The sequence below is a fragment of the Centruroides vittatus genome, unplaced genomic scaffold (assembly GCF_030686945.1).
Source record: "Centruroides vittatus isolate TY-2023 unplaced genomic scaffold, ASM3068694v2 contig_349, whole genome shotgun sequence".
Lineage (NCBI taxonomy): Eukaryota > Metazoa > Arthropoda > Arachnida > Scorpiones > Buthidae > Centruroides > Centruroides vittatus.
This window is the reverse complement of record NW_027122172.1, coordinates 2005176-2020650: the sequence shown is the minus strand read 5'-3', so window position 1 is coordinate 2020650 and position 15475 is coordinate 2005176. Positions and strand designations below refer to the sequence as shown.

Here is a 15475-nt window from a genome sequence, read left to right as displayed (position 1 = left end):
GGTGTATCTCAGAATAAAAATTTATAATATGTAATATAGTATAGAGCACTGGTATAAAGCATTTACTCTATCCCAACCTTACTGATGGACTAGAGCAGGAGTGGCCAACCTTTTGCATACCATGCGCCAATTTTTTGACAGACGAGTTCAGATGCGCCTTATAACTCGAATACTTTTTATACCATTTTACGTTCATTGTTAGGGGTTGATAAATAGAGATAAGAATAAATCAGCTTCGCTTAGGGGAGAAAAAGGAATAACTTAATCACGCAGTTAAATTAATTAATTTATGCCAGTTTATTGAAGCACCAATTTACAATAGTCAGCAATGATCTGTACGAGAGGGTGATCGCTTCATGTTGGTGCTATAGCTGCCAGGACACCACCAGGGCTCACTCAGAACTAGTGTTGCCAGATGTTTTTAGTGTTTGTAACCAAAATTTTTTATAAAAGTAGCCCAAAAGTAGCCAACTTTTAAAAAATTCTTTTAATAACCCAAGATTTGTCGATAAAATTTTAAAAAAACAATCGTGATTTTCTGGCAATAACTTTAATTACAATAAATGTTTTCGGCCATTTACACGCCTGTAAACTGATCGGAAATAAAGATCGCAAGACTCAAAATACATGCATACACTGTAAGTTACTATGTGGAGAACACTCATTTTATCTGCAATGTAGATTGCAACGAATTGTGCAACAAATGATCTTGCCAAGACAGACTATAAAAAATTAATTTTTCTATGTAATATTCTTAATCGCAAAGAAGCCAAATCTGGCAATGTTGCTCAGAACTGACTGAAGCGCCATTTGTAATTGTCCAATGCACCATGCTTTGGCCACCCCTGGACTAGAGTAAATGCCATGTTTAGTATATGCATTGGTGGAACTTAATGCATTAAAATATTCTTATTTTTATGTAGACTATGTAACACTACTGGAAAAATCATATATGTTAATTTATTCTTATATAAGAGAACAATTTAAGTATAAGTATTTTTATCATACAGTTCTTTTCATTATCCCTTTAATGCAGTCTGTGATTTAATTAAATCAAGAATTTTATTACTTAAACATTCAGAATTAAAACAGTTATTTCTTTGATTAAATAGAATGTTGTATTTTTTTTATATTTTTAATACAGCATTTATAATATAAATTCACATTTTGTTAATGTTTTTTTTTCTTTCAGTTGCAACAAGAGGAAGTATTTTGTACTTTTTGATATGTGACATGAGTATGGTAAATATCATGTATCAGACCTCTCTTATGCAATTTTTAGAAATATTTGACAGATCTATGAAAGAGTAAGCATTTTAATAATTTTGATTAAAAATGTTAATTTTTCTAAGTACTTAATTCTTCAAAATTATTCTTTATTTCTTAATTTTTTTGCAATTTTCAGCCACTTGTAGATTATTATTAATTATACAAGGTATAATAGTGATTTGGTTCTCTCGTCAGAATCAATACTGTTTTTTAAACAAGAATTAGCTTCTGTTAAGTTAATTTTGTATCTTATTTTCTCTAATAGATTCTCCTAAGACTATATAGATCCTCAAGAGAATCTTTGTGTAAATGATATTAGTTTAATGTTTTTCAACTATTCAATCTATATATGATAAAATTTTTATATATGGATGGAAAATATGCTATCTTTTAGACTTGATGTGCTTGTTGGAGATTGTGATAAAACTGGTTAAACTCATAGAACTGGTTGTGTGAGCAAAAGAATAAAGATCACAGAAAAGATTTCACAGTTGTTTAATGGAAGGTCAGCACTAGAAAGGGGAGAGTAAAATGATGTCACTATGAATAACTGTTCTCTGAGGGGTTAATGGCACCACCGATCTTTTATTATGTAACAGGAAAACTTTACAAAATAGCAGTCTTCTTCTCAGAAATACCGGAGCGAGAAATGAACAGACACAACAAAACCAATGTTTAAAATCAAACAGCATCGTTATGACGCTCCAAGTAGGAAACCAGTTTAGTTCAGCACCTGAAGCAGGCCTTGGTGAAGGCCGAAAACGTTTGGAAGTTTAGTTTAAGTTCAATACTGGTAAAAAAAGGTTTTGTTTGTGACTGTTCAAAACTTTACAAAATTTCCCCAACACAATATGATGTGTAAGAGTTTATTTTCTCAACTCAAAGTTCAGTTAACATCCAATTCAATACAAACAGTAATCAGAGAGTATTCATAAAATACAAATTTTCAGTTTTCTGTTACAATCATTCAAATCATCTGGTTGTGACAAATGCTATATTAGTTTAATTCACAAATTTTCTTTCTTACACAAAAGCATTCTACCATCAGTACACAGTCAAACAAAGGGGGACAGGAGACACTATAATAGATGATGATCCTCTAAACTGACAATCTCAAATAATCACTGCCTCATCCTAGTTGTCTCATTAATTGGAACAGAGTCTGTTCACTCTCATAGTTCTTCCCTTGAACAATATCTTTGTTGATGATCACCTTTGTATTTTTTCTGTGATGGCACTTAAAAGAGAGTCTCTGTTCCAATCACATTTTAATATATATAACCTCTCTGCTCCCTCGTTGGGTTTATTGTCCCTCCAGGCAACAATGGGCTATTCTAGAACCATACAAACAAAGGATTTAAAACTGACAATTTCATTTATGTGCATAATATGACGAGTGATTGTCACAGATGTACATATCAATATTATATTTATCAACAACTTCAATTGTATTTCAACTCTATAAAAACATATACTTAATGTGTTTTTAATTTTTAAATATACAGGATATCTAGAATTTTCAAATACAATCATATCTCCATTATTTATCATTCAATTGTGGTCATTCAAATGTCATTTTGTTTCAATCACAAAGGCTGCTGTTGCATCAAGCATAAAATTGGCCTTAAACTAGCACTTTAAAAAAAAATTATATCTTCAAAAACTGTGTAGTTAACAACCCACATTGTCAATGGGATAGTTGTTCTTGGGAAAAATAAGCCAAAAGTAGAAAAAATCTCAACTAAAGTTTGAATAATAAGGTTTTAAAAGGAGTTGCCCATTAAAGTCGTACACATCAATGTCCAATGCAGAACAGATGCATTTTCCTGCATTGCACAAATAATTTTTCCATTGACACTGCAGATCTGCAGCTTAACAATTAGACTTTTTTTTTTCTTTACTTTTATGGGGCCAGTTTTAAAAGTCATTGCTGTGCTATGTTTATGCATGGCACAGCAGTGGCTTTTTTTATTGAAACAAAATAACATTTATCATTTGATTGTGGTTGTTCAACAATTACAATTAAATGATAAATTATAGAGATATGGTCTTATTTAGAAATCTCAACACCCTGTACTTACTATAATGGTTTATAAGATGTTGATATTCTTTTTCTTTCTGAGGTCTGAATAAAATACTAAAGATTTCGTTTGTTTTTAGCACTCCCACAGTTAAATAATATATGAGCCATTCACAGGCCAAATCAATTAACTCCATTTGTAAATCCTTAATATAATAGTTATTGTTTTTACATTTTTCACACAACTAATTTTATATATCGTTATATCAAAGCATAGCTTTAATGTAACAATATAAAAATACATTCTACTGTGTTTATTTAAATTAAAGTTAATATTAAAAAGTAATTTATATTATCAATTTTTATACTATTTGTTTTGTAGAGTTAATCGATTTGGCAAGTGAGCAGCTCATATAATAATTGTAATAAATATTAAGATAGTTATTTTAATTTTAAATTTAATTCTTAACAGTTCTGAGCAATCATTCATAACTGGAATGCGCATAAAGAATATTATTGAATTTCTTACATTTGAAGTTTTCCAATACGTATGTCGCGGTTTGTATGAAAATCACAAATTTTTATTTACTCTGTTGCTTGCTCTAAAAATTGACATTGAACAAGGAAGAATCAGTAAAGAAGAATTTTTAATATTTGTTAGAGGTATTTAATGTTTCAAATATCTTTTTAATTTTTCTTATACTTGTCTGATAAAATGTCCAAATGTTTATAAATTTAAGAAATTTTTATTGCAATTTATGATTATTCAAATACTATGATTAAAATTTTAAAAAACCAAAATTTATTAAAAATTAAATGATGTATTGATATAACTTATAAATGTTCATTTTAAATAACTCAAATTTTTAAATAATCCCTTATTATTTGTTGAAATTTTGCAGTCATAGTATTCAAATTATATTTTGTGCCTGACAGGATTAGTAGATTCATTTTACATGTTATGAAATAACAGTTTAATGATGCATGATTAGTCTTATAGATAACTATAGTCTGATGGAAAAGAAGAAATTTCCTACTATATATGTCTCAATGAACTGTTTAATGTGATGCATGATGCCCACATTGCTATTGGTTATGGTGGAAGTACTCTGATATCTATTGAACTGAAGCACAAGTATAAGAATGTGACTATTAAATCTTGAATGTTACTTATTTAAGATTATGTGAACCTTGTTAAAAGAAACAAAAAAAAACATTGAAAAAAGGTATTGTGGTAAAACCCATCATACACAATAAAATAAATTCACGATGCAAGATTGCCTTAATTGATATGCAAGCCAATCCAGATAATGTGCTGAAGTTTGTATTGGTAAACCAGGATAATTTTTCTCCAAGCATTAAAATCAAAAAGGGCCATGTAAGTTGCATATCATCTTTTGAATATTTTCACAACTTTTGGTTTACCTAATATCCTTCATTCTGATAATGGTTGAAAGTTTTGTAACCAAGTTATCCAATGTTTATGTGGCAAGTGGGTTGATACAAAAAGATAGTTCATAGAAAACCATGGCATAAGCCAGTCTCAGAGATCAGTTGAACATGGAAACTAGTACGTCGGAAATGTTACCAACTTGGTGAAAACAAATTAAACTTTAAAATAATCTGAAGGCTTGAAGTTTGTGCAAAAATGAAGAATACAGTTTATCATGAGAGTATTGTGGTATTCACAATAAACCTTAATGTGGTATTGTGTGGAAGAGGTAGTGTGGTCACCACCTGGTATGGAAGATAAACAGAATGAGAGTACTTATAATTAAATTTATATACAACCAATATCTACACATATATACAAAGAAAAAGTTCCTGAGGTACAGTTCTGCTTACACCCGGAATGCTCCATGTTACAAAAACAAACTTGGACACTGAATACACTGCACAAAGGTTTGTCACAAAGTTCAACACCAAATTTACACATAAAATTCACAAATATTCCTCTAGGGATGTTGATCGCTTGTAGGTTAATCATTTTATCACATTTAATTGAGAGTTCCACAGTTAATGCCTTTGATAGACACGGATTCTAGCCTTGTCCTCTAGTTAATCATGACACACAGTCGTAAAACCATTGCACAGATAAAACTCACCACTTAACCTTCCCTGACACAAGGGAAAAAAGCCACATTCCACCCTGGCACTCCCTTGAGTACTTCTCCCTTATTGTGTCATGTTGCCAGTTCGAAAACAAGAATGAAGAAGAAAAAAGATTAAAATATTTGAGTAGCCCGAAACATGGCCAACATTATTGCAATGGCACAGTATCAAACATTTACCATATGAAACTGTTTGGTGTTCCAATGAAAATTAGTTTTGCCAACTTAATTGTTTCACGTGATTTAGTAAACAAGATAGACACTGAAAAAGATTTGGAAAAAGTATTAAATGCTGGAAATGAAATAATGCAGCTGGAAAGTACAATTGGAGCAGAGAAAAAAACTGCAGATCAGCAAAAAAATACAGTTGAAGTAACAACAAAGCAGCAGGAATGCAGCATTTTGACATTAGTTGAAACTGAGACAACATATCCACATTATCTCCTGAGAATCGGTGATGTGACTCTGACAATTTATAACTGAGCTGAAAAAGTGATGCCATTTCAAAAAAATGCAAAAGGAAGACCTTGAAATTCAAACAAAGAAAATTAAAACAGGCTCTTATAACAAACTTCCAAAATCTTCAGTTGAACAGAATGTAAGAATCAAAATACTGGATGTAGACCGAGCAAAGATCAATGCAAAATCAATAATAGCTGTGGTCATAAGTATTAAGGATGATGAATTTTATTTACTTAGCACTAAGGTTGGAAAACTGAAATTATTAAACACTAGGAATGAATTTATATTGTGCAAACAAAACCTTATTAACATCAAAGTGGGAAAAGAAGTTAGTGTATGGGAAGTAGTTAGCAAATTGTCTTTTGTTGGAGGCAGGATTCAAAAGTGCAATTATTTTAAAAAGTGTTCAACAGAAAAATGTTTGTGCAAATCATCTTTGTTCCGCAATTCTAAATATTGACAATAGAGAAAAGTTACTTGTTGAAAAACAAGTAACTTTTCTCTATCATCACAAGAATTCTCATTCATATAAATTTGTTTAAAACCATAAACATTTCTCTATTCTACTAATACCTAGCATTTATTATAACCAGGGCTTGACACACAGGGGTATTTGCTCACCAATGGCCACTAGATTTGTTAAACCTGGAGACTAAAACTAAAGCCATACAAATGAAAATTAAAATATATTGTAGTAAACAAAATTTTTTAAATGTTTTGTTTTTTAGTATGATCTTTACATTAACTAATGAACATTATCTTCAAACCTAGGTGTTTTAAAAAATCATAAATACTTTATCATACCATGTAGCCTATGTCATTATTGAGAGTCATGGCAGTGACCCTGCACCAAACAAAAAAGTCACTGACTGACAATGTATACAACAGTCACGGTTGTCAATTTCAAAGTCGATTTTTCCACTCCCAAATGCCTATAGTAAGTCTGAACATCTCATTCAAAAGATACTTGTTTTCTTAGGTAGTGTACAAAATTTCAGATTTTTCTATAAAGGAGTTGACAAAATATAAGTGATCAAAAAGTGCAAAAATCACAAAATAGCTGTATTTTCTTTTCTTCATGAAGTACTGCAGATAATGCTAGAGAAAAAAAAACTACTGGGTCTAGAAAGCTCAAATTTTAAATTTGAGCATCTCTTATTATCAGTAAGGTGCTGGTAAAACTTCTGTGTTAATAGGTCAAAGTTTACAGGTTTCCCCATAATACTATTTTACTTTCGTTGCTTAATTTTATACTTCTAAGAATAAAATTTCATTGAAACAAATGATTTATTTCAAAATGCTATCCAGAATAATAATAGTCAAATTTATGCAAATTAAAATTTTTTATAATGATTTTATTAACAACACATTGAAAGCATTTTATCAGATGTTATGTTGCCGAAGGCCAACTGAACTGTATAGTATGTCATTTTGTTAGGTCTTGATGTAATAACAAGATTAACCAAAACAAACAACAACAATTGATATCAAAGTTTCACATTTCAAAGCATTGCCCAGATTTTTATCTGTATTAATTGTTTTTACATTTTGCTTTGAAGTGCCAAGCTTATATATATATATAAAATTTTCATTAAAAAATAAATTTATCTAATTAATTTATTTACTTATTTATTTACTTTATAATAAAAATTTGCTAATTATATTCTTAGAGTGATGGTGGTATAGATATAAATGCTATTAGGAAGTTCAAGTATTATCAAAAAACACAGTTTAATTTTATCAATAAAACCTACTTAAAGCCTGTTACCGGTGAGCTTCGCTGAAAATCGTTACAAACGTTTTCGAACTATAAAGTTCTTCTTCAGGTAACTGACGACCGTTAATCGAATGCAATTCGAATAAAATCCTAATGGAATACGATTCCGAATTCTATCGCTTGGATCGTTGACGTCATCCAGGCATGCGCTCTTACCGGCTGTGTACTATCTTAAGTTCTTGTTTATGAGTGCTTGCCATGCCGTTGACAGGGCGATTTCGTCCTTATTGTTGATGCAGTTATCTTCCTTGAGATTAGCCTTATATATGCACAGAGCTTCTAGCCATCTAAGATGGTTTACGCATTGAGTTGTGTGAATTATTTTGGCTTGATTGAGAAAAGGTTCTATTTCGGGATTCGAGGCATAGATAGCAAGAGCGGTGGTGGACCTCGCGTGTAAAATATCACTCTCGTGTTCTTTTAGTCTTACTTCCAGGGAGCGCTTCGTGGATCCTACATAGATTAGACTTCTGTCTGTTCTATGGTCCATAATCGGGATGGAGTACACGCCCGGAAGTCGTTCCTTTTTGGAAATGTCTTTACCGTTCTCTAATATATCCGAAATTGTAGCGCATCTTCTATAGGCTATGCGTATATTCTTTTTCTTAGCTATTGATCTGTATATTGCTTCAAGATATGGATTATATGTGACCGGTATGAAATTAGGTCTAACCTCCTCGTGAAGCTGGTTAGGTTGTGGATCTTGTCTATTGTGCTTGCGGATCAATTTACTTGCAATCCCTTGGTAACCATGTTTCACGGCTATGTGATGTATACGATTCAGTTCGGCTTGTAAAGAGCTCTGGGATGACGAGTGTGTATAAGCCCTCTTAATTAAAGCGTTAAATGCTGCTGTTTTTCGGATATTTAGACAATTTCGGATATATTAGAGAACGGTAAAGACATTTCCAAAAAGGAACGACTTCCGGGCGTGTACTCCATCCCGATTATGGACCATAGAACAGACAGAAGTCTAATCTATGTAGGATCCACGAAGCGCTCCCTGGAAGTAAGACTAAAAGAACACGAGAGTGATATTTTACACGCGAGGTCCACCACCGCTCTTGCTATCTATGCCTCGGATCCGGAAATAGAACCTTTTCTCAATCAAGCCAAAATAATTCACACAACTCAATGCGTAAACCATCTTAGATGGCTAGAAGCTCTGTGCATATATAAGGCTAATCTCAAGGAAGATAACTGCATCAACAATAAGGACGAAATCGCCCTGTCAACGGCATGGCAAGCACTCATAAACAAGAACTTAAGATAGTACACAGCCGGTAAGAGCGCATGCCTGGATGACGTCAACGATCCAAGCGATAGAATTCGGAATCGTATTCCATTAGGATTTTATTCGAATTGCATTCGATTAACGGTCGTCAGTTACCTGAAGAAGAACTTTATAGTTCGAAAACGTTTGTAACGATTTTCAGCGAAGCTCACCGGTAACAGGCTTTAAGTAGGTTTTATTAGTTTAATCCGGTGTAGTAGCGGTTGTCCCGTTTAATTTTATCTTCTTTTGTTTAATCTTTTGTGATTATTCAGTCATTAATATAAGAATAATTAGTATTTTTTAATTTTATTAGGTGGTACAGCACTGGATTTAAGTACTGTAACTCCAAAGCCAAAAGACTGGATCTCCAATCTGACTTGGTTAAATCTTGTGGAATTAAGTAAATTACAACATTTTCAAGAGATTTTAGTTAAAGTATGTTTTGTGTGTTTCTCTATTATTATTATTATTTTCTGTCTTAATACTGAATTTAATTTTTTTTTTTTTTTTCCATTTTCTTTAGATAAAACTCAATGACAGATCATGGAAGAATTGGTTTGAAAAAAATGCACCCGAAGAAGAAGAAATACCTGATGGATATTCTAAATCATTAGATACATTTAGAAAATTACTATTAATAAGGTAATGAACTTGATGTAACAAATAAGTCAAAACTTATATATTGATAAATATCATCCCCATCATTAGTATTATTTAATAGTTTTTTTATTTGCTTCCATTTTTATTTTCATAGTGAAGGTTTATACTTCTGAAATGTTTTCAGAAATATTGTAGACTTTATATTGTGAAAGTCCTATTAGGTTTAGTAACACCTAAACTGTATAAAAACCAATATGATAGACTCTGAATAAGTCAAACTTTTGTAACTCAAATTTTATGTTTGTTTCTACTTAATGTATTTTGTGTTTCTATAAGTTGAAGTAGTTTTGAGATCACATTTTTCTAAGTTAAAATTTAACATATGAAAATGCAAAAGAAAGCATACAAAATTAGACAAAATAAAGTGTCTAATTTTGTATGCTTTCTTTTGCATTTTCAATGGAATGGACAATATTATCACAAAGTTGAAGATTGGTATTGTATAGAATTATGCCTCTGTTTGCATGATATAAAATTCAAAATTTTTAAATTTTGCATTTAATGATCTCATTTTGAAATGCAGATTAATTAGCTGATCATATCTTGGACTTTAAATTACATTTATTTATTTTTTAAATGTTTAGATTTTGAAAATTTAAAATTAAAAGTTTATATTACAATGACTTTTATGTGTATTTGTCAATGAAATTGCACAGAGACAGTTCTCTAATAATAATCTACGAATGTAGAAATTTAGTGGACAATTAACAATCCCAATAAAATAATTCATATGTCGTATTATTTTAACTTATTGTAGAAAAAACTTAGCTTGGTAAACAATTTTACATAAGACCTTAGATCAGGAGTGGGTAACTTTTCTATAGTAAGTGGAATGGACATACAACACTATTTTGATGGGAAGTCAGGCCAAAATGCTAAAAACTCTTGATTTTAAATATTTGCATAAATGAAATTCAATAATCATACAGAAACCTGAAGAGTATGTGGATGGTTAATCTCCCAATTAATCAGTAATAGCTTTTTGACTTTTTTGTTCACATTTGACACATTGACTTATTACCAATTATTTATGATGAAAATACATTTAAGGCTTATGATATTATGAGGGCCATTGGTAGGGCTGCTGTAAGTGTGCATGCAACCTTTAGGAAAATGCTATTTTGTCACTCCAATAAAAATTAATGATTTTAAAAAAACACCTTTATACATTTTAAAACAAATATTTTATTTCAGTATAATAATGTGTTACAAATTATTGATTCATAAAAAAAGTGTTAGTCATAATTTCTAAACTTTTTTGAATGTCATTCACTAAGTAAAACATTATGACTCTAACCTTTTATTTAGAAATTAATATTTTTAGATAAAAATACAGCTAAAAGACCAGTCTAAATATCTTCTTATTTAATTTTTTTATTTTATCTATGAGGGTGGATCCAAAATAAAAGGTTACAAGGGTAATGAAAAATTATTTATTAATAATAGACAGAAAATACAAAAGGGAATTAAGAGGCATACTTGCCAATCACTTTTCCACATAATCACCAAATCTATTTAGGCATTTATCTGAACTCAGAACCACCTTGTATAACCTGGCTTGGTAGAAATCATGTCCCTGCCCATTGAGCCAATTCTCTGCAGTGTTTTTACATCACTGAAGAGAACCTTGTTCCAGTTAAGTGTTTCTTCATTTTCGGAAAAAGAAAATAGTCACTGGGTGCCAAATCTGGGGTGGCTCCAGACTTCCCACTTGAACTTTTACGACAATTGTTGAGTTTTGCAAGCAGTATGAGGCCTGGCATTGTCATGCAGGAGGATAACACTATCACCCAATGTCGTGCCAGGGCATTTGCCCATAAGAAATGAATCACAGCTTGCACTTCCAAGCAAGACCACTTTTCTAAACATCTTGCCATTTCAATCACTCTGACATGTCAGCGAACTTACACTACCTACCCACACAACCACTGTAAGACAACTAGTACCATCTGTCTCCACTCTGGGGAAAAATATTCCCTCCACATTAATTACTTTTCAAATGCTGCTGCTTGTAACCTTTTTTTGGATCTACCTATGTAGCTATTGTCATTTAACAGTTGGCACTTCATGATGGATTTAAATTATTCTAAATTTTTTAAATTGACTGTGTATGTATATATACATAAATTTTCAAGTTTTGTACCGTTCTGAACCTACCATCCTTAGGCAATGCCTGAATTGCATAACACATTATGGTAACCTTGGCAATTGAAAAAGTTGTGGAGGACCATTGGTTGCCCATGCACTGTTTTATATGATTAAAATTTTTCGTTTTATGTTAATAAGGTAGAATGAAAGCATAAATGCATTTCATTTTGCAAAAAGAGAATTATTTAATTTTATATTAAAATATTTGTTAAATAAAAAATAATTTAGTAAATTTGACTGTTTTTATTTTTTTACTTATGATATTTCTTAAAATTAGATGCTGGTGTCCAGATCGTACATTATTTGAAGCAAGAAAATATATATCCAAAGCTCTCGGTAAAAGATACTCGGAACCGATACTGTTGAATTTGGAAAATATGTGGCACGAAAGCAGACAGAAAACTCCACTGATATGTCTTCTGTCGACGGGATATGATCCAACTAATCTTATTCAAAATCTTGCTAAACAGAAAAATATTGAATGTCAAGCAATATCTATGGGACAAGGACAAGAAATTCATGCTAAAGAATTAATAGATTCTTGTATTCTTAAAGTAATATTTTATTTATTTTTTGTTTTTTTATTTGTAAAACTACATATTAATTAATGTCAAAGAGCAATGCCTCAAAAAACTGTTAACAAGTTTTTGACAGAATTTAAGGCATCGTTGTTACTTTTTATCTTAAGTAGTCTAATAAATGATTTAATAGTGACAAAAATTCAGGCTTAAATATTCATTAGATAAAAGTTGCATTATTTATCAAAATTTATATTAAAATATAATTTAGTTTTTCATTTTGATTTTTTGTAAAATTTTAAGATGTTTAAAATTGTTTGTATGTTATTGAGTAATGAAGTATTTGGAACCAAACATATTCATACAGTTCTCAGCATATTAGAAAGTAGATCTTGAAAATAAATGAATTTTGATTCAAAAGCTTTCATCTTAAAATATTCTGTCTATTCTTTTTCACTTAGCTTATCTCAATTATATGAGGTCCTTACTTTTAATGAGTCTCCTCAACATAGTTTGATTTCTTTTTTCTTCTGTTTTTCTTTTTTTTGATGTCTTTCCTGCATTCCTCCAAGGCCATGCACATGGTTTAGCTCCTCCTATTTGAGAGAATTAAAAAATTAAATAGTATATTTTATATACCACATTTTCTAGCATATAAGATAATCATTTTCAGGAGCCATTTTAGGAAAATCCTTTTATTGAAAAATTTTACATTGTTGAAAATAATTATAACATCTCATCAAACATTGATTGAAAATAAGCAATTATTTATTGTGACGTCGTCACAATGCCAGGCCACAATTTTTAATCATATTTTTCATTTATTTAATTTAAAACATATGCTCTCCACCTGAAATTTGTGTCTTGCCCCTGTACATCATACTTTTCCTTTAGCAATGGAGTCATGCTGGTCATCTATTAACTGTTTTCAGGGGAAAATTTTAAATTGAAATAACATGACTTCCGGTTTGCATCGGAAGTTCATATATAGTTAATTGGGACCCCCTAAGGTTTTCTTATCAGGTCTTATCTTTCCTCTATCTAACTCCACTCTCAAGATTAAGGAAAGATGGACTGATGGACAACAGTGGGAATTATAGCTCTACAATTTTTTTTTATAAAACTTTTCTAAATTTGTTGTGCTGAAATTTGAAAAATTTGAGTATGAAGGAATATACTTAGGATTACAATAGCTGTTTAATCTTTTTTTTTTATCTTCAGAACTGGATAAATTATCTTCTGTAAATCTCTTCCATATTTGAATCAAAGTCATTTCTTTCTTCAAATAGTAAATCATTTTCGGTACCATCGAGTTTTACTAATGTCATACTTCTTAAAGACTTAATAATAATTTCTAGTTTTATTGCATTCCATGAGGTTTTAACCTATTCACACACTTGAAATTTCAAGTTGCTGTGTATAAGATGCACTCTGGTTTTGAGACAAAATTTTTAAGAAAACATTGCATCTTATAGTTTGGAAAATATTGCGACTAATATTTATTTTGTACCCATGCAGTCTTTCCTTAATATACTGTATTGTGTTATTTGATATAACTACAGTTGAACTCAGTATATGTGTTTTTTGGTTTTACATGTTTTGCAACTATACATTAAAAATTTTCTGCGTGTATGAATGCTTTCTGCATTATAAAACACTTCACATGTTTTTATTTGTACAATTTTACACTTATACGTTTAATTTTTCAGTATTCTGCAGTTATTTATTTCTCACTTATTCATTATTCACTTTAAAATGCAAAAATTTATGGTGATTATTCAAAAATGAAAAAGTAAATTATGTATTCTATTAAGATCAGTCCACACTTACAGTGAATCACCAGAAAATACAAAAATTAGAGCAAATAATTCATAACATATGCTATTTGTGAAGAATTTTCCCATTTAGCAAATCCTTCCACAAGTCCAACATGTTGAAAATTTTTGCTTTCTGCATTTTGTAGTGTGAACCAACTTTGCTAATCAAATAAACATTTTCTGATTTTTCATTTATTTCGCTATTCACTGTTAGTTGTGAGCTAATTCTGGGAATGATTCATCATTATTTCATGTGATTGATGTTTTGGTAGAAGGAGACAATTAATGTCACATACTGGTGCAGTATGGCAAATCTATCAAAAAAACAAACAAAACATGACCATTTTTAAAAGTGTTACTTAATTTAAGGCTGAGTTTACTTTTTCTTTTATATTGTGTTCAAATGTATTATGTATGTAGTAAATTGAAACTTTTTGTTAACAATTGCATATATAAATTCAGTTGTAGTACAGTCAAACCTCTTGTTTTGAACATAATTCATTTTTAAAAGTTGTTTAAAAACAGATTTTTTCTCAAACCAAAATAAATTTTCCCATAAGAAACAATATAAAATGGATTAATTTGTTCCCGACCCCATAACAAAGCCTTTTTTTTTACTATTTTAGCTGTATTTCATGCATAAAACAATGCCTACAAATGCAATATATTATTAACTATATTTATATCCATTTTAAATTTATATATATATATATATATATATATGAGTATTAAAAGAAAAATGTTTAGTTGTTGCCAACCAAAACTGAAGTTATCACTTTACAAAGAAAGTGCTATAAACAGAGATTTAAGTCTGCCTGGATGAAATCTAACCAAATCACTCAAGACAGACAAGTACTTTATCCACATTTTCCAAAATATGTTTCAATTGTTTTGATTTTAATTTTAGTTTCAGTTTTGATGTAAAAACCAGAGTTTTAATTATTATTTTATATTCTGTTTTAATTAACTGGCTATCTAGTATTAATAAATATTAAATTAAATATTTATTAATATTTAAATACATTTTTGTTATTTAATTTGAGTTACCACCTTTAAACACAGATTTTTGGATGTCATTTATATTATGCAAATGTCAATTAATGCAGTTTTTATTAATTAATTTTATTGAAATTCAATTATGACGTGCATTAAAAAATGGTGATAGTATCTTACCCACTGAAATCTAATTTGAATAACATCTAATGATGTAATGTTTTATGTTGTGACTTCTAATGACATGAGGCGATCTTGGCACTACTAACTTCTGAATTGGTGGTCCCATCATTGATTGCTTGGATTGTCAACTTTTTTTAACATGGAAGTATATGGAGTTGACTGTCTGTGTCTTTCTAATCCGTGGCCAAGTAGCTCATTCAGCAAGCAAGTTATCATATGGCAACCAGGGCAAATATTGCAT

General features: G+C 30.3%; 1 protein-coding gene across 2 annotated transcripts in view; it reads left to right on the top strand.

Moving 5' to 3' along the window:
- Positions 1 to 15475, top strand: part of LOC136974405 (dynein axonemal heavy chain 8-like) — a 315206-nt gene that overhangs the window by 283503 nt on the left and 16228 nt on the right. For both annotated transcript variants that reach the window (XM_067269272.1, XM_067269270.1), the window contains 5 exons: positions 1193 to 1307; positions 3762 to 3952; positions 9229 to 9350; positions 9439 to 9557; positions 12001 to 12277. In XM_067269272.1, the coding sequence (XP_067125373.1) occupies positions 1193 to 1307; positions 3762 to 3952; positions 9229 to 9350; positions 9439 to 9557; positions 12001 to 12277 (824 nt within the window). The remainder of the gene's footprint in view (positions 1 to 1192; positions 1308 to 3761; positions 3953 to 9228; positions 9351 to 9438; positions 9558 to 12000; positions 12278 to 15475) is intronic.